Here is a 25864-nt window from a genome sequence, read left to right as displayed (position 1 = left end):
TAGAGCTGACGAGGCGGACGCGCCGGATTGGACGAGAGAACTGACGTAATGTGACGCGTCACACAGAGAGGCACTGTAGCAGTTATCCATACAAATAAAATAAAAATAAAAACGTTTTACATGGTTTTAAACATGAATTTTAATTTTATAGAAGGGAATAACAATGTGTGCATGTTTACTTCTTTATGTTCAAGAAACAACAACATCAACAACAATAATAATAAAAATATAAAGTATAGTATAAATATAATACTTAGTAACCAGAATTCTTTAAAAGTAAATTTTAAAATAACAATAAAAACGCATGATTAATGTTTTATCCGGAAATCAATTGAATCTGTGACGTTTTGAAATCATAAATAATTGATTAAAGTCAATGACTAATCATCTTTATTTATGAGCATTGGACCACCCCACTGACATTGATGGGTAACGCTGACAAAATAAATCCAAGATGTGCTTCAGAAATGGGACCATGTAAATTAATATATTATATTAATAAACTGAAGATATTTAAATATTGACCCATTCAAACGTCTTTTGTAAAAACATTATTTTACGTATGTCTTTAGAATCCCAATTATTTAATGACTTCTTTTGTTTTTTTTTTATCATTGTGTTACAGGACTTTTGGCTTTGAAAGATATAGATGGTGAGTCACAGTGGTCACATGGGACACTGCTGTAGGCAACTGGCTGTGGGGGTCTTATCAGTGGTTAGGGTCAGTCTCACTGAAATTATTTCATGGTGCACAGAAAATCAGCAACCATGAATTTGTAAAAAAAAAAAAAAAAAAACATTTTAATAAGTAGTATTATTATGGTATTTAGATTTAAAAAATTTGCAAAGTTAACAGACAAATTTAAATAAATCCACTTTTTTTTATTTTTGAGAAACATGTAATTAATGAACGAGTCCTTTATCGGTTTATGGTACTTTTGCCCCTCCATTGAGTTCCTCCCAACTGTTTGTAATTTTATTTAGTAAACATATTTAAACTGTCCATACCGTTTAAAACTTTGTAAATTATGCTGTTTGCTCTGTTTGCAACAATCTAACTTAGACACTATTGTGACAAAATAAATTAAAAACACTCTATATAGCAGCAGTTCACAACACCTCATCTCAAGGCAGAGCCAATTCAATCAAATCATACAGACAGATTGGCCAAAAAGTTTTATTTTTATCGAGTCATTGACTAGCAGCATTCTCTCTTCTTGAAGAATCACGTAGCTACAGTGGACAGTTGTCTGCATTGTGTCATTGGCTTTGCAGCAATCCCTCATTCCGAGCATTTATAGTGGCAGGGGAGAGGAAAACTCCTCTTTAACGGAATGAAAGCTCCAGCTGAACTCAGTGAGAACAGCCATCTGCCACGACCTACTGGGGGTTTGAGAAGAAAGAGCAGAGACACAAAAAACACAGAAGTGCTGATCCAGGAATACTTTCTGGTGGGTTAAGGGCCTCTGACGGTCCTGTCCAGCTCTCACAGAGTAACTGCCTGCTCCTGGAATCTCCTCCATGCTCTTGAGACTGTGCTGGGAGAAAGAGCAAAGCTTCTGGCAATGGCATTGGTATTGAAGTGTCATACTGGTGGAGTTGGACCACCTGTGCAACCTCTGCAGGGTCCAGGTATTGCCTCATGCTAGGGGTAAGCTAAAGGTAAAGAATGGTCATGACCTCCACCTACAAAACCATTCCTGTTTTCAGGGTCGTCTCAGTTTTGCCTCTATAGATAAAACCAAAGATTTAGTGTTTGGACCGAAGCCAGTGTCTCGCTAAAATTACATTATGGGTCACACATTCTTTAATAATTAACAATAGATTCTTTATTCTTGAAAGGAAGATAATTTACAAGTCATTGCTCTGCTCACCTTTAACCCGTTGGTTCAAAAAAAGCTCTAAGAACGCCAGAAATCTTGTGGTCATCATGGACCCTGAACTGAATCCTTACAACCACATAAAATGTATTATAAAGACAACATATTATCCCCAAACAAACACTGCCATACTTAGATGGCTGATGTCCCAACAGGCCCTGAGAAATTAGTTTGTACGCTTGTTTTTTGTAGCAGACTTGACTACTGTAATGCTACTTTTACAGGACTTTTAAGAAACTTCATAAGAAAACTACAACTCATTCAAAATGCTGCTAGAGTCCATACAAAAAAAAACAAAAAACATCCTGATTAGTCCAATTCTGGGTTCCCATCTACTGAGGCTACGTATCGCTCAGAGAGTAGCTTAAAATTACATTAATCGTCTATAAAGCACTCATGAGTCAGAGTCCTAATCACATCTCTGATATTTTGCAGTGCCATACACCTTTAAGAAAATCTGACTCAAACCTACTCTTCATTCCAACGAGAACAGGACACGCAGCAGCAGCAGCAGCCTCCAGTTTTTACGCTCCAAGAATCTGGAATAAGCTCCCTGTCTGCTGCAGGACTACTTCCACCCTGAGCTCCTTTAAAACAACCTTAAAAGCCCTTTTCTTTACAATTGCCCACTCTTATTTTAGCTGTTTTTAAGCCTTATTTTTCTACAAACTTTTACAATGTCTAAGCACTTTGAGTTGCCTTTGGCCAAAATGTGCTACATAAATAAAGTTGACTTGCCTTTAGTGCACCTGTTATTATTTTCATTTAACACTAGACACTGATAACCAACCGCCTCCACTACTGAACTGACCAGATTAATATTCCTGAAGTAAAACGGACTTGGTATGATGCTTTGATTAAAAAGTGTTCCTTTTTTTAGCTATATATTATCCCTAATTGCAGTTCACCTTTTGTGGAGTAAAACAAGTAAAACAAACTGATATTGCCGGATCTGTCCACTGCTTAACAGACTTGCTGTTCATAGCTTGATAATAGTAATTCTAAGCCTGATGGGTGATGCTCATATAGTTTCGTATAGTAGTGGCTATTGTGACAGAAAAAAAGAGATTTTTTTTCTTGAATGCAAATTACAGTAGCCTGTTTTTGGCCAGGACACATGCAGTGTGCAGCTGCAGGTAAGGGAGGGACTTCGCTGTGTTGTTACATGAGCTTTACAACTGCAAAAAGGAAACTACAATCACTCTAGCACCTTCTCTGGAATATTATTAAAAGAGCTTTAAACCAGCGGAACGATAGGATGTGGCGTTTTTAAAAACATTGATAACAGCCAGAACCGATGAAGAACATTGCGTGTTTCCAGAAGCTTGAAGAATGACTTGGAGTCACCAAGCTTTATTACAAAGTCTTTACAGTTTTAGCTTTTGAATCAAGCATTATACATTGATACATAGAACTCTTTCATTAAATATAAAAATTTAGCATTGTTTGAGGCAAATTTGCTTTGCTGCTGTCCCATCTTGTAATTTTAAGCAAAATTAAAAATGCATCCTGTAAGTCCTCTTTAGTGTTGTATCCTTTTTTTGTTTGTTTTTGTTTCAATTAGTCTCTTTCTCAAATATCAATAACTGAATAAACTGTCTAGCAGTCCTAAAAAAGTAGTTTATTAAAGAAACAAAAGCATTCAGAAATAAATATCAAAGATCAAAATACATGCAGTCTGCATATTAGAACGATGAATGTGACTGTTTCAGTGATGTCAGAACAACAAATGAAGACCTGGTTTATTTCTAGTCTGTATCAAGTTATACTGGCTTGAAGAACATGAAATATAAGGAAATAATTTTTTTTATTATTATTTATCTACAGGGCCACAGGAAAAATGTAGTTTACAAACTTTTCAGATTCTGACAAAAAAGAATACCTACTAAAGAACCCCAACAGCCACTTTTGTTAATCTCCCCTCGAAATCTGAAACATGCCTTAATCCACCAATTTGTCATTTAATTTGATCTTCTCAATCTTCTCAATAAGAGCTTCATGAGCCAACGTGAAGCCCTCAGCAACACGGAGCTTGATTTGTCTCAACATTCGGAGTTGGGAATAATAACCAGTCCAATTAAGAGAGCATTCTAGTCGCATTCCAAAAAAGATTTAAAAATAAAAAACAACTGGCCTTCTATTCTGAAGCTGAAGATGTTTGGCTTCCCATCCAGGAAGCTTTCTCAAATCAAAACATCTGGAGTAGTGTGGCGATCCAAGCTTTATAGACTTGCTAGCGAGGCCTCATCAGAGCTTTGGAACTCCACCCTACTACAGACGTTTTGATTTGAGAGATAGAAGTCCAGTATTTTTATTTTTTAACCTTTTTTGGATTGATCAAGACCTGGATGACTGAGAATCTTCACAAACATATTCTAGTTGCAGGCTGGAAAACCAGCGTAAATGCAAATTGGTAATGAGCTAACTATCACCAGCGACACAAGAAGATAACGGATTTTATGCAAACCAAAGGAACATGTTCACAAAAATATATTGTTGCACTACATTATGTTGGTGCAACAATATATTTTTGAAATTGTAACTTTCAGTACATTTTAGATGCATTAGGATCCTGAACTGTCTGCTGCTCGGTAAGCTCCGGCTGACCCTGTTGGAATGTCGGCTTCAGCTGATCAGTGTCTCGCGTTTACAAAGGAGAACTCAGAAAATGAGAGAGCGCACCCTTACTGCCCAGAGAACACCATGCACAAGTTGCGTTGGGGGGGTTGGTTTTATTACAAACACTGTAAGAACTTTAAAATACAAGTTTAAACTTATCAAATTGCACATGGTCACTGTAAATACAAAACATCTAAAAATTACAAATAAATGAAAACCAGCTTAATAACTCTAATACATATATTATCCAATAGAAACAGACATGAATAAAAGACAATTAAAAATGTGTTTCCTTACGAGGATAATAAGGATCAGTCAGTTAGAAAAAGGTTTCCAGGCGGATCTTGAAGTTATTCTCCTGGTGTCTCACTGCGACCCCGTATCGAAGCAGCATCTCCACGTACGGTGGCCAGAACGTGTCATCTACTGTGACGTAAGGGTCATGCGGTGTGTTTATGACTTTGTCCATAAGAACCTGCGGGTGTTGTAAAGACAGAGAGGTTTTGAGGTTTTCCCAGACTGTTCTGGAAAAGGAACCATCAGGTGAAAACACGCCATGCGTTTAATTGAGTTAGCTCTGATGTTCTGATTCCTTATATTAGATCTTATTTTGACAAGTAGACCAATTCGGTCAAGAAGTCCGGTCAAATCTCCAACCAGACATCAGCCAAAAGCTTAACAGTTACCATAAACCTCCAGGGTACAGCTTGATGAATTACATTAAACCAAATGTTAGACTGATTTGGCCTTAATTCAAACATTTTTACTGAAGGACTTTAATCTTCAGTGTCAAACTCTTGAATTGTAACATGAAGCCAAACTACAATGGATATATAGTTTTTTGCTAACATTGCCTTTTATGACATGAATTGATGCATTATTTCAGCTTGTTTTTATGCAATAATATGAAATAACTTTAGGCTCTTTAGGCTCATTCTTACATTCTTTAGACTAAAGAAAAGGCGCAGGATCTGACATGAAATAAAACCTTGATGAACCTTTTGTTTCATATAGTTAATTACTACAGTAAAAAGGGAACACAGGAAGCAACTCCTGTTTTTACTTTATAAATGGACTAAAATAACCATTGCATAACGGATGCAAAGTAAACTCTAGCAACAGTTTAGCCCTAAAAGACTCATAGCTCTTTATTGTCATTATTAAATCATAAATCGCTTGTACTTGTATAGAGCTTTATTAAGTTCTGAGGACCTCAAAGCGCTTTACACTACATTCAAGCTACATTGTAGCCATAGCTGCTCTAGTATGTGCATGTGTGTTTCGCGCCTACATCTGTGTGCAGGTTGTTCAGCCTCTACACTGTTCGAAGGTTACAGCTGTCTGGACTTAAGGAACAATTTAAAACGTCTAAATGTGAACCAGAGAGTTACAGAGGAACTTCATAGCTTTGGCCTTCTCTGAGGCGTCGGAAGCGTTGTGAAAGGAAACGGACGCTGGTTGAGCACTGAGAGTCCAGACAAGTCTAGCAGTTAGCCCACACAAAACATCTGTACCATCCTCAACTATGGCGATCATCCATGAAAACTTAGACTGCGTCCAGCTTCTATCTGTGCAACGTGATGTGAGGGATTGCTGTGTTTTTGTCTTCACGTGGAGATGGCTATATGACTTAATCCTGGACTCTGCTATCCAGGCTAACATGCGGCAAGCGAGTTTTAGTAGAAGGCGGAAAGACTTGCAACTGTGAGTTGGGTTTAAATCAGCGATGCTTGGTGCCGCAACACAGTGGTGTTCCTAATCTGCTTTATCCACCAGGCTGTCAGGAAGCCTCATTTTCTGGCCCCTGGCCCTAGATTTTAACCCTCATTCCTGTTCTTATCCATTTATTTTATCTTTTTTATTAACTTTTTTTCTTTGAGAAACTTCATTTTGACGTATCTCTACGTCCTACAAACACGGTGAGTTAAAAAATAGAAAAAAATGGCCTGGTGGAAAAGCCCCGGACTGTTGTTCAAAGTGGAGCAGATTTCAGCCTAAACCATCAAAAGTCTTGTTGAGTTAAAGCAGACTGGAAGCAGGAAATGAAAATCTGATGCATCTCCATCTACTGTAGGACACATTTCCCTGCATATTACAGCTCACCCACATGTAATCACTTCTTCAACCCAAATTTTAATATTAAATACCCGTTGATGATGCAAAAGTATATAAAAGTTAAAATATTGATAGTTTTAACTCTTAACAAGAATGTGCTAAATGTGTCATTTCTATAGCGTGCACACCCACCTCTAGGATTTCACTGAGGGAAATATGGTTCTCATTTAACTCCAGGGGAAAGTTCTGAAAATAAGAGCAACGTTAGAATATGAGAAAGAAAGAAAAAAAACACTTTGTTATTCACACTACAGTAGGTTTCTGCACCTTCTTGTTTTTGCTGGCACTGGACTCTTTCTGAGAGAGAGGAGCATGCATCGCCAGGATGTCTCCCAGGTTCTCCATCAGATTTTCCTGATAAGCCTTCACCTTCTGGATTTTGGCCTTGGTTTCCAGAAAAATACTGGTTGGACGGAGACGTATATAAGCAGAGAATAACGTTGGTAATATGTCAATGTTGAATTAAAGCATATTAACATGCATTCCTACACCCTTTGACAACATTGCATGTTTTACACTAAAATGTAACAAACAAAGATGGACGGACGGCTGAATCGATGGATGAACAAAGGTTGGTGGGTGGATGGATGGATGGATGGAGGATTTTTCCACTGTAAAAAGAGGCTGATGGAGCACCAGACAACCCCTTTGAGCCAACTCCACTATGCTGCGGTTGCATCCATAACTCAAATTTTAAACTTCCCAGGCCACTGAGGAACCCTGACTTTCACTTTCAGTGTGCTGAGGTATTACCATCACACTCACTTGTGCTCTGAGCATTTCTCCATTTCCACTCGGAGTCGTTCAATATGATCGTTGATAGTTAATACCACCTGTTTCTTCTCCTCCAGCCATTTCTGCTCTCTGTAAAACACGAGATGAAACAAAGTGTGGAGTCACAGAAAGGTCTCGTTTATTCAGTCCTGGAAAACATTTATATGCTCTGATGAAGCAGAAAGTAGTGAAGGAAAGCTTGCAGGGTAATGGAAAGGTCACGCACAGCTCTTTAGTCTCTCTCAGTTTGTCTCTCTTGGCTTCACAACAAGAAACAACCATCTCCAGATCAGAGCAAAGCTTCAGCATCTGCAGAGAACAAAAACGTGATAATTTTATTCTCAGAAACGAGGGAAATGCTTTATACATTTTTTAAATGAATTATTTGTTTCGGACATGAACACACCTCATCTTTTCCAGCTTTAAGTAAAATGTCAGAATTAGTTGCCAGCACTGTGGAGGAGGACAGAAAAAAAAATATCAATCAATAATTAATTTATTTTCCACCAAATTTAACATCACCACATATTTTATTTAATTCACAAGATCTGACATCCTAAAACCTTAATATCAATGCAATATGTGGGACAGCAATGTGGGCTGTGGTTTGTGATATTAATATTAGAGCTGGAAATAGTAAATTTTACCCGAGTTTTACTGCAGCAGAAAAAAAAAAAATAGGACTTACAGCTCGGCTTCATTGAGAGCCACTGCTTCAGTTCAGCATCTGTTGCCATCAGCCGCTTTACTAACTGCGCCACATGAAAACACACAGCAAAAAGCATTGAGTTAAATAAACATAAATGCCACAAAAAAATAAATACAAATATCTAGCTAAAAATTGTCAACAGCAGCGGTAACCCTGTTACCACCATGAACTTACAGTCAAAATATTTTCCCAATCATAACGTTCCTACGATATACACGATGATTAATGCACTTTGAATTGTCTTGTTACTGAAAAATGCTTTATAAATAAACTTGCCTTCCCTTAATGAGCTTCTAGATGATGTGGAGTGACCCGAGTGTGTAACTGTGTAGCGCATTGGGCTGTGTATATAAAAAAAAAACAATTTGTTTTTTCAATTCTGAATCGATTCTTATATTAATTCCCAAAGATGGATTTTTAAAAAAAAAATGCATTTTCCACTGTGAATTTTCCGCTCACACGCCACTCCAGGGGGTGAATTTTTAATGTCATATTTCTTATAATGCACCAGGTCAGTGCCCAAATAGCAGCTGTAGATATCTCTGGCATCCTCTGTTTTCTGCTCTGGATCTGTTTGGGTTTTCTGCCTCACAGCATGTTTCTAAGAGCAATTGTCTCAACATTCAGGGGGAGAGCTCGGTCCTTACAGCTGCCATTAATTACCATTACTCGCCTGTGACCATAACAAATCTTGCTGGATGATAAATTTTCCTAAAAATTACCGGGACGAACCATAATATCATCATTTGGAGACCAGTACACCCTCTCCACATGCCGGCTCAGATAGATTAAACGGTTGGCTGCCGTCACTTTGCCGTCAAAAACCTCCCACACTGCAGCGGTCGTGTTCGGCTTTGACACGGTTCCGTTTTCTTTTCAAACTAGAGTTTCTCAGGCTCTCCCTCATGAGGCTCTCATGTTAAACTTTGAGTGTGTGCCTACCTGACAAGATTTAACTCCTCCTACACAGAAGAAAGGAGAACGGAGGGGTAAGTAGACACCAGTGCATTGTACTGGAACTTTTTGTTATCCAGTCCCAGAGAGAAGAGAGGGAAACACAGGGGGAGCAAGCATACGCCTTTTTTGATTAATCATGTGACTAATCTTTATCGTGCAATTCATTTACTTATTGATCATCACGACAGGCCTAACCATTAATTAATTTGCTGTTGAATCTTAATATGATACTAGTATCAATATGCTGCATAGCTGCAATACAGGTAACAGCAAAAAAAAAAATAATTAATACCAGCAATCTAATTTTGACATTGGATCGAGAACAATGGAGTCTAAATCTTAAGCATTGGAATCAATTTTTGAAATTTGACACTGGTGCATTGTACTGGAACTTTTTGTTATCCAGTCTCAGAGAGAGGAGAGGGAAACACAGAGGGAGCAAGCATACGCTTATTTTGATTAATCATGTGACTAGGGCTGGGCGATATGGATTAAAAAAATAAATCTCCGATTTTATCATACCAAATCGGATTAATCGATTTTTTCCTCCTTTTTGTTTCATAAAAAGAAATTAAAGAAATAATTTTAAAACCTTGCTTCTATGTCAAGCATTTCATCAGGGAGTTGACCTGAATTCAAAGTGCAACTAAAAACAACCTGTGAAACAGGCTTGTAAAACAAGATGGCAGCCGTGCCATTATAAACAATGAAAATATAACAAAACATTTGCTGCTAGTGGTTTTACACATTGAGCTAAGAACAGGCTTCACTGCACTTGTGAACTTCAAACTAAGTTAAAAAAAAAGTAAATAAGTAAATGAAGTACCTCGTATTATGGTAAAAAAAAGTTTCTACTCAACAACATTTTCACAATACATTTGCCTAAACATATATTCAGTATCACATGCTGTTCTCTTCATGGAAACCCAATGAGTGTATTGGCAAAATAAAATCCAGATTTTCCAAAAATGAAATCTTAAAGAATTGTAAATTCGAATTAATTGATTAAATCGATTAATCGCCCAGCCCTACATGTGACTAATCTTTATCGTGCAATTCATTGATTTATTGATTATCACGACAGGCCTAACCATTAATTAATTTGCTATTGAATGTTAATATGATACTAGTATCAATATGCTGCATTACTGTAATACAGCTAACAGCAACAACAAAAAAAATGAATACCAGCTATCTAATTTTGACATTGGATCGAGAACAGTGGAGTCTAAATCTTAAGCATTCGAATCAATTTTTGAAATTTGAAATCAATACCCAGCCCTAGTAGCGCACCTAATAAAACAAGGCAGTGCCTCTTCTGTCTTTTACTGTGCACTGCCCGTCATCTGGCTGACAAAAAAAAAAAGGAAAATGGCTTGTACTTGTACAGCGCTTTATCAAGTCCGACGACCCCAAAGCACTTTACACTACAGTCATTCACACCCTGACGGTGGTGAGCTACATTGTTGCCACAGCTGCCCTAGGGCAGACTGACAGAGGCGAGGCTGCCAAACATCGGCACCACCGGGTCCTCTGACCACCGGCAGCAAGCAATGCGAGTGAAGTGTCTTGCCATCTGAGACGGTTGGAGCAGGGCATAGAACCGGCAACCCGCCAGTTACAGGACGAACTCCCTAACTCCAGGGAGCCTGACTAAACAACCAATTTCAGCTTGTTGTACTTGTGTCACTCTATGAATAACAAGTTATAATGGCCTGCAAAGTACCTAAGTTAAAGTTACTTCTATATCTAGTAGTTTTTTCAGCCCATTTATTAGATAAAAAAATGTAACAATTAGAAATGGTTTTAGATAACAACTGTAGTAAAATTGTGTATTGTTTTAGCCTCAGGAATAGCTGTTGCTTTATCTGTAAAAAAAAAGAAGGTAAGTAGGTCATGTTTAATGCGGCAGAGTATTTCGCAAATATATCACGATCGCAACATCAGTGTGTGCGCAATATTCATTTTGCTGAGAACTGTTTGGAGTGCAATAATTGTTGGCTAATCCATTCCAAGTGTTATGAACTTCCACTTTACATGCTGATGTAATATTTATCCAGTTGGGCAGGTTCCCATGGCGGCAGATGCTCAAAGCAGGCCGAAATGCTGAAGGTCCCAGTGTAGGAAGGACAGGTGAGAAATAGAAGAAATAAGAAAACAGACAGCACTAATATCTTCATCGCAGTATTTAACGATATAATTACAATCGCAAGGTTTTCTAATATCAGTCAGCCCTATCAAAGTTAAACATTGTATTTTTGGGGTTTTTGTGTAAATACTGCAAAACCTGTACTTTTACCTAAAGCAATCACACTGTGAGTAACACATATATATGTCCAACATCAATTTTAAACTTGGACCATAAAAGCGAGATAGAACAGAAATAGAAATATCCTTTATTTTCACACAGTGGGTAAATTCAGGTGTACTGGCAGCAAAGTGAAGGGCAAATTGAAGCAAGCAGATACGCACAAAAGGTAAAAAAATAAAAATAAAATGACAAATTTACACCAAACAAAAAATTATGTACAGTTTAAAAAAAAGAAGCACCCTCAGATTATTAACAGGTTTTAAAGGTGCCATGACTTCACTGTATAAACCATTACATTTAGTTGATATTGTTGCATATGCAAAATCTCAAAAAAATATATAACGTCAGCTTGTTGTTTTGTCAGGCCAAATGTCCATCAGTTAAAGGGTTGGGTGCAATAATGATATGCAGCTCTACCCAGAAGACTTGACTCTGTATTTGAAAACCGGTCAAACGAACGGCGGTGCATCAGCTGGGGAGGATTGTTTGCTTGATGGTGTGCTGTGATTGGAGAATGTGAATTACATAAAAAGACAAGCTACGTAGAAAAATAACCCGTTTTCTGATCCGACTGTTTCTGAGCAAAGCAACAAAGCTGACCACCCCTGAGCAGGTCCTTTGGTATTCACCTTTGACCATGACACAGCCTCATCAGTGCTCAACAGACCATATTATAGTAATAATAGTAATAGTAATATCATCTTTATTGTCATTGAAACATACATTGAAACATACATTACAACGAAAGTTGTTCTCTGCTTTTAACCCATCACCCTTGGGGAGCAGTGGGCTGCCATGTGCGGCGCCCGGGAAGCGTTCTGGGGTTAAGGGTCTTGCACAGGGACCCAGAGTGCAGGCGCTGGGGATTGAACCAGGTACTTGCAACCTTCTCTGAGTGCAAGCGCGCTGCTCTAACCACTAGGGCCTAGTGACTAGGCCAACACTCCCTATATACCCCCAAAAGTTCAGAAAAATGAATATAATACTAATTAAAAGGTGATATAGTTGTGAGTTTTTCACATTTAATTTGTCTTTACCTCCAGGAGTTTCCAAATGAAGGCTCATAAACAACCTAAACAAAAGTATTGCCTAATTTATATCCATAACCGTTATGTTCTCCTGAATATCTTTTCAAACATTATCCACTGCTTCAATGTTGAACTTTCAGATGAAATATGCATTTTTCAATGGGTACTTTTTGTACTTATACTGGTCAAAATGGAAGTCGCATTATAAAGTAAATAGAAGAAATTGACAATACTCTCCAAATCGCAAACATACTTTTCAATTTCACAATATCTTTCATGCTTCTGGAAGAACACAATCCTTAAAAGTCTTTTCACTCGTGTTCGATTATTTGTTCGACAAATGCTTATTGTTTGTGCAAACGGTCCCCAGCGCGCTTCCTCTGAGCACAGCATTCTGCCTGTTTTAGATGTGCGACTGGTGGCAAACACTTGGTTCAAATCAATGGGTTTGTTTTCTGCAAAACTCCATGTCTTGCTGAGGAGGTCATGCATTATTATTATTTTTTTACTTGGCTTGGTGTAGGGCTGTGCCATATAGCTGAAAAAAGTATCACGATATAAGCCTTTCATATCAGTCAATATCGATAATTATTGAGAAAGGTTTTGTTTACCTATTTGAAACAATGACCAGTGAAAAAAAAATGTAACCTCTAACATTTGAAGTATGTCAGCCCTGCTACCAACCTTGCTTAGTTTGGCCCTGAGAGGCTAAGTCCTTTCCTCTGTCTATAGCAGAAGAAACACCTAGACACACCAGCCCTATAGCTTGGTGTATCCCAACTAAAAAAAACAAAGTGAATTCCAGTTGTACAATCCTGCTAATTACCTAATTAGTCCTCACTAATTATTTGGCTGACATGTGTTGAAGCAGCTACACACGAAATGGATGCAAGACATCAGCCTTTGACGACTGCAGCTTTAGACCCCCACTTTGCTGGGTTGATTAGGTCTTAGTTAAGAGGTTTGATTTAAAAAAACAAAACAAAAAAAAAACACATTCCTCTGAAAGATGTGCAAGTGCAGGAGCAAAAAAGCATCCAAAGTGCCGTTTGCTTTAGATAAACTTTTACCACCGACTTTAATGAAATCTGACCTGATCTTCTGGGTCCTCGGAGCTGTCTGGTTCACACTGTATTATTTCCTCCTGCAGCTGCAAAACAGACACACATCGGTATGCATACTCATTATTTGTCTGTGCCAAAGCTTGGCTCAATCACGTTTGTTTTTTTGTTTTTGTTTTTGTTTTTTTGTTTCTTTACCTTCTCCAGCTGAGCAAACTGCTCCTCACAGAGCTCCAGCAGCTCAGCCTTTGCGGCTTCTGAGAGCTGAGCTGCAACCTCTCCATCTGCCCGAACCTCGTCCTGAAAGGTGGAGGCAGCCCAGGCCGAAACACCGACATTACAAACACACTTCGACACAGAGAAAACCACGACCAAGACAGCGGACGCTTTCCGGTTTAGGTCGTGTTACTTCGTAAATAGAGAAAATCTGACTAGAGACTGGCGTGAGTTAGCGCAGGGTAATATTCTATGTGGTGAAACATAAAAACATCGGTAAGAGGAATTAAACAGAAACAGCTAAATCTTACCATAGTCAACAAACGGTGACGATGTCCGTGCTTGTTTCGAAATACCGCCAACTTTGATGACGTCATGACGTCTGCAGCGCAAAGTGTTGGGGGCCGTTGTTGCTGCGCAGGACTGCGCAAGTCAAGTAAATACCATGTAAAAAATAAAAGAAAAAAGTCTACTGAAAACGTTTTATAAACGTTTATAAGCACATTTCCAATAAATCTTGAGTTTAAATGGCAGATTTTACAGAGGAGGAAAATGTCTTCATCTAACTATAAATACGTGTTAATTCAAATCAGAGCAGCCCCAAAGTTGAATTAGGGTTAAGACGAATATAATACAATAAACAAATAGGGGCATTTATTTATTTTTGCATCGTGGATTCAACACAGGGGGGAAATGTGTGTCTGTTCCTGGGCAAACACAAAATAAAACTCTTACAGTCAGTTGAAATCAGATGTTTACATGATAATTGTTACCCCAACCTTTAACAGTTATTCAGATTTCTCCTGTTTCCAATTAGTTAAGATTACAGACGTTATTTGCTAGATACCAGAATGATTAAAGACAGTTTAGGAGGATTTATAAATAGCATTACCTTTTTCTTTCAACTGAGAAGTTTAGCCTCAGACTTCGAATAGAATATAAATTACTTGAAAAGGGTATCATTTCAGTGGTTGGACTGCAGTGTTTGGACTGTATTTGGAAGTTCTGACAGTAGTAAATAACTCAGCTGTGTTGTTTTCTGGGAGTATTTTATTTTATTTTTTTTGTCTCGTAATTGACATATTGTACACCGTTTTTAACAGGATGTCAGCTAGAATCACTTTCCTCTGATAATGAACAACCAGAACATGCAGGTTCATTCGTCTGGGAACATCACCACTTAATTCCCATGAACACTTTCTACAGAATGAACTGAACTATACTTTGTGTTTGACATAGATCAAGTAATGAATGAAAGTATGTCTAATTTGATATGGATAAGTATGAGGGTGTGGTTTGTTTTGAGGAGAATATTTTTTATATGCATTAGATATGCACAAAACATTAACATTTTTGTATGACATGGTCTACAGATTTTTATCTCAAGTTTATTACTTGTCAAATCTTTCAACCTGCTTGTTTTCCAGAATGCTGTCTTCAAAAAATTACATTACTATAGCTCTGCTTCACTTTGCAGTGTTGTTTTATTCAGGTTTGATGAACAAATCATTTAATTGTCTCAGACACACTGAGGTAACTGTAGTCTAAATTTCACCAGCAGGTGTCTCTGTTTCTCTCTTTGATGCAGCTAAATGGAGTCAAAACCGCTCTCCTTTTCAGCATTCTAAACAGAATTTTGCCTGAACAGTGACACATTTCTGTAACAGGTTTTATTACTATCTGATTTTATAAAACCCAGAATTAAAGGTCCACCCAATTAATTTCAGTTATCACCTTCTTTCTGTTTCTTTATCAATTTTATAAAATGTTTTATTTAATTGTACTACTCCTACTATTTCTACTACTACTACTACTATTATTTATTTATTTATTTATTTATTTATTTATTTATTTATTGCTGCGTGTAGTCAGGTGGCAGATCAGTTTTATTTGTAATATTTATGGAAAATGAGTTGCAAAATTTGTCCCAGTTCAACCGTTTTTGTCATCATCCAGTTGGTACATCACTGAATTACACAAACCCATGTTAATAAAAAAAAAATCCTGACTGGTTCAAAACATGAATTAAGTTCATGTAAAGGGTTTAAACATTGATATAAGTGTAACTATTTCTGTATTTCATCTGGTGTGTGGTTTATCACCTGAACAATCTCAGCCTCATGTTTTTCTACACATAAACTATTCCTCCTCTGGATGTTAAGTTCAGCGCCCAGAGAGCAGTTCTGCAGCACAGGAGTCTATATGAGGATGTATTATCCGCTTTTCATCTTTCTCCAGCTTCCGCCCCAGAAATCACACAGCCTTGATTATTTGAATGATCAACTAGAATTTGATTAATATGCAAATTTCTGAAGGAACCGTTCCATTTGAGCCCTCAGCACAGCCTAATTAATCAACAGTTAAAGGAAATTAATACATACATCAATTCTGTCAGGAACATGCTTAGTTCAATCGCCCGTAAAATTGAAGTTTGAAGTATTAACTGGCTCCACAGGAAGGCCATGATTAAAACTCCACATTTTTGGCTCCATTTAGAAATATAGAGTGCTCCACAGTAGCTCCATGCAGGAGGAAAAACCCCTAAGGTTGCATTCAGCGTAATAATAATAATAATAATAATAATAATAATAATAATAATAATAATAATAATAATAATAATAATAATAATTCACAGTTGTTGTTTTTTTCCACACTGTCTTTTTAAGCAGAGTAAAAGGTATACGGGACATCAATCAAATTGTACTTTACACTCGCACCTGACACTGCTTTCCACAAGGTGCAGAAAGAGAGAAGGAGAGAGTATAAAAAGGGGAGGGGGAACAAGATGAAAAGAGAGAGGGCAGTACTATTGTTTCAGTAGGGACTCATGCATCAAACTTCAATTTTCCGGCCGATTGAAGTAGTGATTTTTCCCCCCCCTCTATCTTGAAGTGAAATACTGAAATACACTTAAGACCTCCAGATTAATTACCACGAACTGCAGTATTACTTATCGCCGGAGCCCGTCTGACAAGCACTCATAAAATAAGCAAGTGAAATCCATAAACTTAGCCTCCCTTAAATATGCTTAATATATATATATATATATATATATATATATATATATATATATATATATATATATATATATATATATATATATATATATATATATATATATTCTTTTTTCTTCCTATCTATCTATCTATCTATCTATCTATCTATCTATCTATCTATCTATCTATCTATCTATCTATCTATCTATCTATCTATATATATTATCTATCTATCTATCTATCTATCTATCTATCTATCTATCTATCTATCTATCTATCTATCTATCTATCTATCTATCTATCTATCTATCTATCTATCTATCTATCTATCTATCTATCTATCTATCTATCTATCTATCTATCACATAAATTAACATAGCTACATGCGGCACAAAAAAACAACATAAAGGGATTTTGAAACTTTTTCATACAAAGTTAAAGAATTATTATATTATTTCCAATGAGGTGACACATTCTTTTATATGGTAGGTCTAATTTGCCTGCACAGAATCTTCAAGAGTCCCGCTCGTATTAAGTGTTTGCAGGTCTGTAAAGCTTCAGGCGGGCCTGTTTGAAGTGCTCTGCAGAAGTGGGAAAAAAAGGCAAACACTATAAAACAAGTCCCAAGAAGACAGCTCAACTTATCCCCTTCTTCTAACAAAGAGGGTTAAACGGGAGGCCGGCTTTTGAGCTCCTCTTTTGGACAGCCTCTTTCTCACATCTCCATGTTTTCAGCTTCATTAAACTCCTTAAAGACAAAAGAAATAAAGAGCCAAGATGAGAAGAAAACAAACAAAGGGACTCCCTAACCAGGCTTTGGCACAAATGCCACAGTCCCCACAAACTCTTTATGACTTCCCCATTTAACACTGCAAACCTTTTTTTTTTCCAACAAAATCCATTTTTTTGTTTAGAAAACGCTCTTGGACAGAAGTCAAACATATTATCCCAGGATAAAAAGCGGATAAAGACAAGCGGCTCCCCAAATAAAAATAAAAAAAAAGAGGGGTGGCACTTTCATTGTAATTCATTGACTTGTTCCAAACGCCATGCAGTCACAGAAAGGGGCCCGGGCATTAATAGCCGCAGATGCCCTCATGAAGGGGGGAGTCTATGTAGGCATTATGGCCTTTGTTCGCAGCCAGTTAAACTGTTTAAAAGGAGGGTTAACTCAATCCATCAAATTGTCTGAAATTGTGAGGAAATTTCAAAAACCATATGGCTTCCAAACGTTTGCGTCCTTTTTGTGCGGTGGGACACACTTGTCTCAGTATTGCTGCCTGCGGGGGACCGAGGCCCTGCTCCTTTTGTGGCTCGTCCCATCAGGGAACTGCTGCTCATTTGTCCCCACTTTTCATGCTTTGCGCTCAAAATTACGGCCCCGCAGTCCCGCGGAACAAAAAGCCGTGCTCTAAAAAAAACAAAAAAAAAAAAAAAAAACGGGGGGCTCAGAGAAACTGGCCCAAAACTTTTTTTTTCTTTTCTTTTCTCTTCTCCCTCCCCTTTTTTTTGCACCAGATTTGTGTTTCTCACATAAATTTTTAGCCCGAATGGGGAAACACGTCTGAGGGTCAAGAAGGCACGATACGCATTTATTGGACGTGAAAAGGAGAGGATGCGGGGATTCCAGGAGCACAAAATGTTTAGAGCAGAGGGAGAAACAAAGGGGGACAAAATAGCTCAGAATAATAACTCCAAAACAGGGCCGCTTTTGACGAGCGTAACGACAAGAAAACACACACACACACACACACACGCACGTTAAAAAACACCCTGAAGAATTACAACAAAAAGAGTCAGAAAAGCATTTTGTTTATTCCCATCGTAGCCTATGTACAATACAGTCTGTGCATTGGTTTTTCAGATAATGTCCTGATTTTAGGAAGGCACTTACAGGTGTAGAAAACATAACAAATTTATAGAACTGTAAATCTATTGTATCCAAACAATAATCTAAAAGCTTGTCGGGTGAGAGAGAGAGAGAGAGAGAAAAAAAATCACCGCAGTGTTTATCCGGCCGAACATCACCACCTTCATAGGGACTCCTGGTGAGAGGCTGCAGTCAAAGCGGAGGCAGGGAGGAGGAGGAGGAGGAGGTGGAGGAGGAGAGCCGGCAGTGACAGAAAGGGGATTTGGCTCTTCTTGGATTAAAATGATACCGATAAAAAGGATCAAATAAATATATAATGTTTACAAATCAAATCATGCATCTCCATGCAAACATATGGAAAACAGGAGTGGGTTTATAGTAGTGTGTCTTTGTGGAGGGGGCTTTATGAAGCCAAAAAAGCAGGTGTGTGTGTGAGAGAGAGAGAGAGTGTGTGAGTGTGTGTGTGTGTGAGTGAGAGTGTGTGTGTGCATGCGTGTGTCGTTGCTGTATACTGTAAAAAAATATAATAAGTTATTTTTAGGCCATATTGCTTTGATGGAAACAATAACAGTTCGCTAATGAATACATCACTGCATATTCGTAGTTCTGCGCTCATGCTTTACTGTGAATCTGTGCCGATAGAAAAAAAAAAAGTCATTCCGTTTTGGTACATGTTCTCATATAAGCGGTAAGTTTACAAGTCCTCTCTGCAGGATCATCGCCATCATCCTTCTCAGTGTCTGTCTCTGTGTGTGAGTGTGTGTGTGTGAGAGAGAGCCATCAGTCATCCACGTCTATTTCAACGTCCTCGTCCTCCGAGCACTCCTTGCTCGTTGTGTGGTCCGAGAAGGGGGACAGCGGAGAGCTGCGCAGTTTCTGAACCAGCTCGTGCTGGTGGTCCTGCGGGCCCGAGCCCCGCGAGGGCGACTCGGCGCGCGGGTGGCCCAGCGTGCCGTTGGCGCACTTCTCCAGGTCGGCCAGCTTGGCCAGCTTGTCCAGCGGCACCTGGCCGATGGCCTTGGCCGACTCCACGTCGGCCTTCATCTCCTCCAGGTCCCGCTTTAGCTTGGCCCTGCGGTTCTGGAACCACGTGATGACCTGCGCGTTCGTCAGGCCCAGCTGCTGCGCGATCTGGTCCCGGTCTGCGGGAGACAGGTACTTCTGGTACAGGAAGCGCTTCTCCAGCTCGTAGATCTGGTGGTTGGTGAAGGCCGTCCGGGACTTCCGACGCTTCTTCGGCGTGCTCCTCTGGCCGAACAGGGTCATCCCGTCCCGGCCTGTGAGGGGGGAAAGGAGAATGAAGGAAAAAAATGGGTGTTGGTCATTTCGCCTCTTGTCCGTTTCCTATATTCACGGGTGTTCCTATAAAGGGGGAAAACTGGAGCACACGATTGAGTAGTGAATATAAATAAAGCCCAGACCCTAATTTAACCCAGGGTCATGTTGCGCCCATGCATGCGTGTGGGTTACTTTCTCATTGGAAATAAAATGGTTTCTAAATAATGGGAAATAATGTTAATAAAAAAAGCTCATATATAATTTTGTTGAACCCAAGTGTTTATTATTCTCGGAAAACTTTATGTTACAGCCTGGTCCTATTTATTGTGGTCCTGATCGCTGGGTGGTCCAGTTGAATATGGCAGTTTAGGACCCCCTCAACCCAAAAAAAAAAAAAATAATAATACGAATTGACCTCCTGGTTGTATTGGTGGGAGTCATTCAACCACATTTCTTTTCTTATAGGCTTTGAGCAGAATATAGAGAGGGATTTATCAACGTGAGGTACAGAATGTCCCCTTTCACTCCATGCATGTAGATACAAAACGTTGTGTGGAACAAGTCGGGTACGAAACGACCAAAACTAAAGAACTAAAAGGCACGAAACGGCGAGGAAGAAATTTTTTTGCTAATCTGACATTGTTATATATGATTTTGTTGTTTATCTAACAGATATATAAACCGAGTTTATGGTTTAAATGACGATCAACATAACGTTTTCTTGAAATGTTCTGAACATTTATAAGGTTTTAGGATAATTGGCTTCACAATGCAACCTCATCTGCACAAACGGTACTGTGGAAAACACTTCAGTCTCTCTTTTTTCCTTTGTATTTTCCTTCCAAGCAGTCAGACCTTCTTATATCATTTTAAAGTGGATCTTTGGCAAATGTTTGGTGAAATCTAATCAGGACTTTTTTTTACTTTTACGGGTTAGAATTGATCTATTCCTTCCACTGAAAAATGATTTATTGTGAAATAAAACTAACTCAATGTATTATTCACGCTAAAGTGCAGTGGAGATCTCGTACCACTGACAGCATTGAAACAGTTTTACTGTAAAACCGTCCAACAGTAAATAACATTACAATTTATAACATACAATTTTCAAGATTCTGCAGTTCTACTTCACAATATTTTTTTGCAGACAAATGTGATTTTTACTTTAGCTTAAGTAAACCAATTCAGAAATTATAATCAACCTGCAGTATCCCACTTAAGCCTGATTCTTTTATTGGTGGGCTAACATCACTGTAATTGAAAAAAAAGTGCCCTCGATTTCCCCCCAGAATGCCTTTAAATCTAACCTGAATATCTACACGTTTCGTACAGAACTACTGAGAATACCGCGGTTTTCTGTTTAAAAACCCAAAGTCCACAGTTGCATGCTGAAAATTGCTTCACCTGCAAAGAACTGTCGTGAAAACAACCGATTACTGTTAAAACAACAGAAAATTATTCACAGTTTTACCTTTGCGGTTTTAGCCACTCGATTCCTCTACACTCGACTTTATCCGGGTACGAAATGGAACAGCCTGCCACAGGACATTTCGTTCTGAGCATGATTTAATGTTTTTCCTACATTGGGGGGCACTTTTTTGACAGCTGAAGATTTAACATAATTTACTGTATTTTACTCCAAGTCCGCTGCAAGAAAGTGTGGTTGTACCTCTCCAACGATTATGTTCAACCAGCAGGAGGTCGCTCTGGTCGCTCCCAGAGTTATTCTGGTGCGATCAGGGGTCATGATGTTTCATATTTCAAGCGAGACAGCTGGCTCGAACAGTGATCAGAACAAAAACAAAAGAAAATGTGGTGTAATATGAGAAAATAATGCAAAATTGAAATATCTGAGATTTTAGTACTTTCATGTTTTTTTTTATCGCCATAATCAGTAAAAAATGCTTGACTGCAAAACTGATGTAAGCTGATACAAAGTGAGTATGAAGAGGATGGGGACCAAATTGCACCACATTGTTACCGGAGAGAGCGATGAATCGGAGATCCCGTGAAAACGAGGGATTTTTAGGGATGCTTAGACTGCGCGTAAAAGTGTTCCAAAACGCACGAAAACACAGAGTTCTCAATTTGAATCTTCAATTTCACGTTGATTACAGGAATGGGAAAAAAAATGCTTTACAGTTCCATGTTTGAGTAGAAAACACAATACATAAAAGCACAAAGTTAACGCGTGGGAAATGGGGTAAAAATTTAGTTATTAAAAATGGAAACAAGTGGAGACATTTTTAGTGTATTGTTTCCACACGTAAAAGCACTAAAGGGCCTGAAGCGAAAAGCTGCCTCGGACTTTACCTTCCGCAGCCTGCAGCACGCTGACTTCCAGCCCTTTGAAGGTCTTGCTGGCCAGCTCCTCCAGCGCGCAGAGAGGAGAGGTTTGTGTGAGCAGCGCGCGGCTGGACAGCGGCAGGCTGGACGGACGGTGCTTCTCGGAGGACGAGATGAGATGAGCCGTGCCGCAGATGGCGTAGCTCCGCTTCACGGACGGCTTGTTTAGGATGTCGTCAATGCTGAAGGGCGTCAGTGGCTTGTTGGAGTTGGCAGGAGGCGGCAAGTGGTCCAGCGGGCTGCGCCTCCTGTTCTCCGCCGCGTCGCATTTGGCGACCTCTTTGGATGTCATTATGGGCTGGAGAAAGAGTTTAGTTGCTTGAGATTTTATAGTTGACCAAAATAAAATCGAAGATGTGTGGAGAAAAGTCGCATAACACTGCGGATGTAGAGTAAAAGAAGAAGAATAAAAAAAGAAAAAAAGAAAAGGAAGGGTTATTCCGAAATGGGATGCGCTCAAAGTCTCGATCCGCAGGAGTGAGGTGCCTCCCTGAAAATGGCGAAGTCCAAAGAGCTGAGGATTACTAACAAGTTATCATTGATTGGTGGCTAATCAATTATCTCCAGTGGCACTTTCACCCTCTTCCCTTCCACTCTTTGACTATGTTGCAGTCCAGCGCTGGGCTTTTTGCGACTAGGGGGGGTGTCCCATTAATTAGGACGCATGGTTGGAAGGAGGAGGAGCCCGGCGGAATTATAATGCTCGGTGCTCTTATCATCTTTGGTCTAATTTAGTCGTGTGGTGAGACACCAGAATAGGTATGTGGGGTAAATGAGGGGAGGCAGAAAGAGAGAGAGAGAGCGCGAAAAATAGAGTGAGAGAGAAAGGGGGAGAGGATCACAATCTGTAGCCAATTTGTGCGTTTTTACGCGTGAAACTCCAGTCCAGCAACACTTTATAGGCGTTCATGTAAAAGTATTTGGACAAGTCGACTCGGGTTCCATTAGAGGCCGCAGATCATAGACTAAGATATTTTCCTCGACCCACAGCGCGGATGATCCTTTGTTTTTGTAAAGGTAATGCGGAGCTGGACCATATATCAGCTCTGATGATACCTCCTCTGGGGCGAGAGAGAGAGAGAGAGAGAGAGAGGCTGCGGCATGCATCCCTCTCAGCGACGCCGAATCCGGGCCATAACTCAGACAGAAAGGGCTCCTTTTATTTATCATCCGAGAAATATTTCATTTCCTCTCAGAGCGCCGAGCATCCTGCAGCTGTGATGGCGTAGGCTTCGTTTTGACGCTGGACTCACCAAACGGCGAATATTTGCATATGCATGGCTGTGTTGCAGAAAATATGTCTTTTATTTGACAGAAAAAAAGAGACACATTTTTACAATGCAGTTCAGAAGAAACATGTAAGTTTTTCTTTTCGTCATAATTCAGGTTTATTGTTTTAAAAATAGTAAATTAACTATTATTATTATAATAGTGAATTATTATTATTATTATTATTATTATTATTATTATTATTATTATTATTATTATTATTATTATTATTATTATTATTATTATTATTATTATTATTATTATTGTTGTTGTTGTTGTTGTTAATCCATAATACATTGATAGGTTTGATCAAGACAATTTTTTGTTAATCAAAAATCTAATAATAATAATAATAATAATAATAATAATAATAATAATAATAATAATAATAATAATAATAATAATAATAATAATAATAACACCAATTAAGCTTGAAATTAAAACTAACAAAACTAAAAATTATGAGCTGATTTTAATGTGGACTAATTTTAAGTTAATTAAGTTTAGGCATTTTGAAAAGATTTTTTTTTCAATTGTGAGTTTTAATAGATGGATATCTAATCATTTTGCTACTTTGCCTTTATGCATCAACAGCAATGTTATTATGCATGCTCTATACTTTATTTTAATTTTATTTTTGGTAAATGCATTTGATTAATTTAAATTAGCTTCCATTTTATATCAACCATAATTGAACCAGATTTTTCTCATCTTCAGTTGCTTGATATGCTTTTTTTTTTAAACAGGAAAAACCAGTGAGTATCCTTTTGCTGCTGCTAAGTATAAGTATAAATATTTGTTTCTGTTTCTTTATATATATATATATATATATATATATATATATATATATATATATATATATATATATATATATATTTTTATTAGATGATATAATATAATATGGTCAAGAGATTAAGCTAACTAAGTTTTTCTCTCTTTTTCTCCAAAGTGAATTTCCATCCTGAGCTGAGGACCCTGATGTTCGGTCATGTTCGTTAAAGCCAGGTTGTCGTTGTGGCCTTATCTCTCTGTCTTTCATGCCAAGGTCAATGCTCTCTCCTAACCAGGGATGAACCCATCCATTGTATTCGTGGATTGTGCAAACTGCTCCGTGTCCAGTTGTTTTGTTATGCTGTGCCCTATGCGTGTCGCTTCAGTTGCAGGTTAGAAGTTCAGGCTGCAATAAAACCTGAAAATGTTCATCTTGTTTCAGCATTTCTATCGCGACCCTCCTTGTTCACCTCCAGACTTTTAGCGTGTTTGTTTCTTCCCCAAAGCAGGTGTTGATCAGAGCTCGTCTCACTGCGGTCTGCGAGCTTGGAGTGCCCCCATGCAGTATGCAGTGTGTGTGTGTGTGTGTGTCTAAGTGTGTGTGAGAGTGTGTCAGAGAGAGACAGGGCAGACTCTGCCTGCGATTAGACCAGCTGCAGGGGAAACTGTCCCCTTTCGAGCCATTTCGTGACACGCCATAGATGGGCGTCACATCTCCCCCTCTCCTAAAGGCCTGCCAGTTATCTCTGGTGACACCAGATATGGATGCAGCAGAGGCAACCGGGGGAGAAAAAAGCCCGGGCTCAGACGCGTGTGTGTCCTTTAAACTTGTACTGTATAAATCACAAGTCATTACCAGAGGTCAGCGGCTGAGGAGCGACCATTGGACGGTTTCGTCGCGGAGGGCCAGCCTGGTTGGAGGAGCGAGGATTTATCTGGCAGTCGGATCTCTGGAGAGGCGGCCATATTTTATGTGACTAGAGATGTAATAACAGGCCTTTGACAAATCCCCGACGGCCCGGCTCCTGCAGCCACGCTGTGCAGAGCCAATGCAGCTGGAACAAAAGATTATGAGCAGCACCATTAGCAGCGCGGTGTGCGCAGACTCAGCAAAGTGTTGCTCTTTTCTTTTTCTCTTTCCAGGCAATCTGGCGGCGCCTAACAAGTTAGGCCTCCTTTTTCAGTGCCACACAGTACAGGCGCATTGAAAAGTATGTTTGTTTGAGTAATTCAGCTAAAAAAACAACAACAACAGTAATACAATTTGACTCATAAAATCTATCGATTCTTTAAGTGCAGATTTGTATATTTCAAGCATTGATTTGTATTATTTTTGAGGGTTACAGCTGATGAAAACACCAAATTAATTTAATCAGAAAATGATGTCATATGGCCAATAAAAGAACAGTTTTTAATAGAAATGTCAGCCTTACTGAAAAGAATGGCCATGTCCCAAACTCTTTAAAGACCTTCGCTTAACAAACCTCTCCATATTAGGTGTTGATCTTTTTTCTGCCACCATTTTTCCGTTCCTTTATTTACTTGGATGCAGCTCTCTGATAACAGAGAGTTTCTTTAGAAGTTAACCTTATTTCGGCTTACCTTCCTTATGGAGGGTGTCAGCAACTGTCAAGTTGGACAAGCCATGATATGGGGGCAACATT

The 25864-nt window shown here is 38.7% G+C and overlaps 2 protein-coding genes and 1 long non-coding RNA gene across 3 annotated transcripts; 1 reads left to right on the top strand and 2 right to left on the bottom strand.

The window, feature by feature from the left end:
* Positions 1–4599: 4599 nt before the first annotated feature.
* cenpk (centromere protein K) lies at positions 4600–14067 on the bottom strand. Its single transcript, XM_012852044.3, has 10 exons — positions 13982–14067; positions 13653–13754; positions 13487–13543; positions 8077–8140; positions 7795–7841; positions 7615–7697; positions 7380–7478; positions 6882–7017; positions 6747–6800; positions 4600–4974 (listed from the first exon to the last, which is right to left on the bottom strand). The coding sequence occupies exons 1-10, from the start codon at positions 14045–14047 to the stop codon at positions 4819–4821; spliced, it is 864 nt and encodes a 287-aa protein (XP_012707498.3). The 5' UTR covers positions 14048–14067; the 3' UTR covers positions 4600–4818.
* A 4395-nt stretch (positions 14068–18462) lies between these two features.
* lbx1b (ladybird homeobox 1b) lies at positions 18463–22776 on the bottom strand. Its single transcript, XM_012852045.3, has 2 exons — positions 22128–22776; positions 18463–19813 (listed from the first exon to the last, which is right to left on the bottom strand). Exons 1-2 carry the CDS (start codon positions 22450–22452, stop codon positions 19317–19319), a joined length of 822 nt encoding a protein of 273 aa, XP_012707499.1. The 5' UTR covers positions 22453–22776; the 3' UTR covers positions 18463–19316.
* A 697-nt stretch (positions 22777–23473) lies between these two features.
* LOC118563177 lies at positions 23474–24629 on the top strand. Its single transcript, XR_004931073.1, has 3 exons — positions 23474–23518; positions 24176–24184; positions 24379–24629. It is a non-coding gene; the product is annotated as an uncharacterized LOC118563177 (long non-coding RNA).
* The last annotated feature ends 1235 nt before the right edge of the window (positions 24630–25864 follow it).

The sequence above is a fragment of the Fundulus heteroclitus genome, chromosome 5 (genome assembly GCF_011125445.2).
Source record: "Fundulus heteroclitus isolate FHET01 chromosome 5, MU-UCD_Fhet_4.1, whole genome shotgun sequence".
Classification (NCBI taxonomy): Eukaryota; Metazoa; Chordata; class Actinopteri; order Cyprinodontiformes; family Fundulidae; genus Fundulus; species Fundulus heteroclitus.
Note: the sequence above shows the minus strand (reverse complement) of the source record. Positions and strands in the feature narration are given on the sequence as shown.

Excerpts from the sequence above, each read along its gene's own strand:
- cenpk (XM_012852044.3), bottom strand. The coding sequence starts at position 14,047 with ATGACGTCATCAAAGTTGGCGGTATTTCGAAACAAGCACGGACATCGT. Across the intron at positions 13,755-13,981 it reads GTCACCGTTTGTTGACTATG|GACGAGGTTCGGGCAGATGG; the intron begins GTAAGATTTAGC and ends TCCACCTTTCAG. Across the intron at positions 6,801-6,881 it reads GTGCCAGCAAAAACAAGAAG|AACTTTCCCCTGGAGTTAAA; the intron begins GTGCAGAAACCT and ends TCTTATTTTCAG.
- lbx1b (XM_012852045.3), bottom strand. The coding sequence starts at position 22,452 with ATGACATCCAAAGAGGTCGCCAAATGCGACGCGGCGGAGAACAGGAGG. Across the intron at positions 19,814-22,127 it reads CGTGCTGCAGGCTGCGGAAG|GCCGGGACGGGATGACCCTG; the intron begins GTAAAGTCCGAG and ends CCCCCCTCACAG.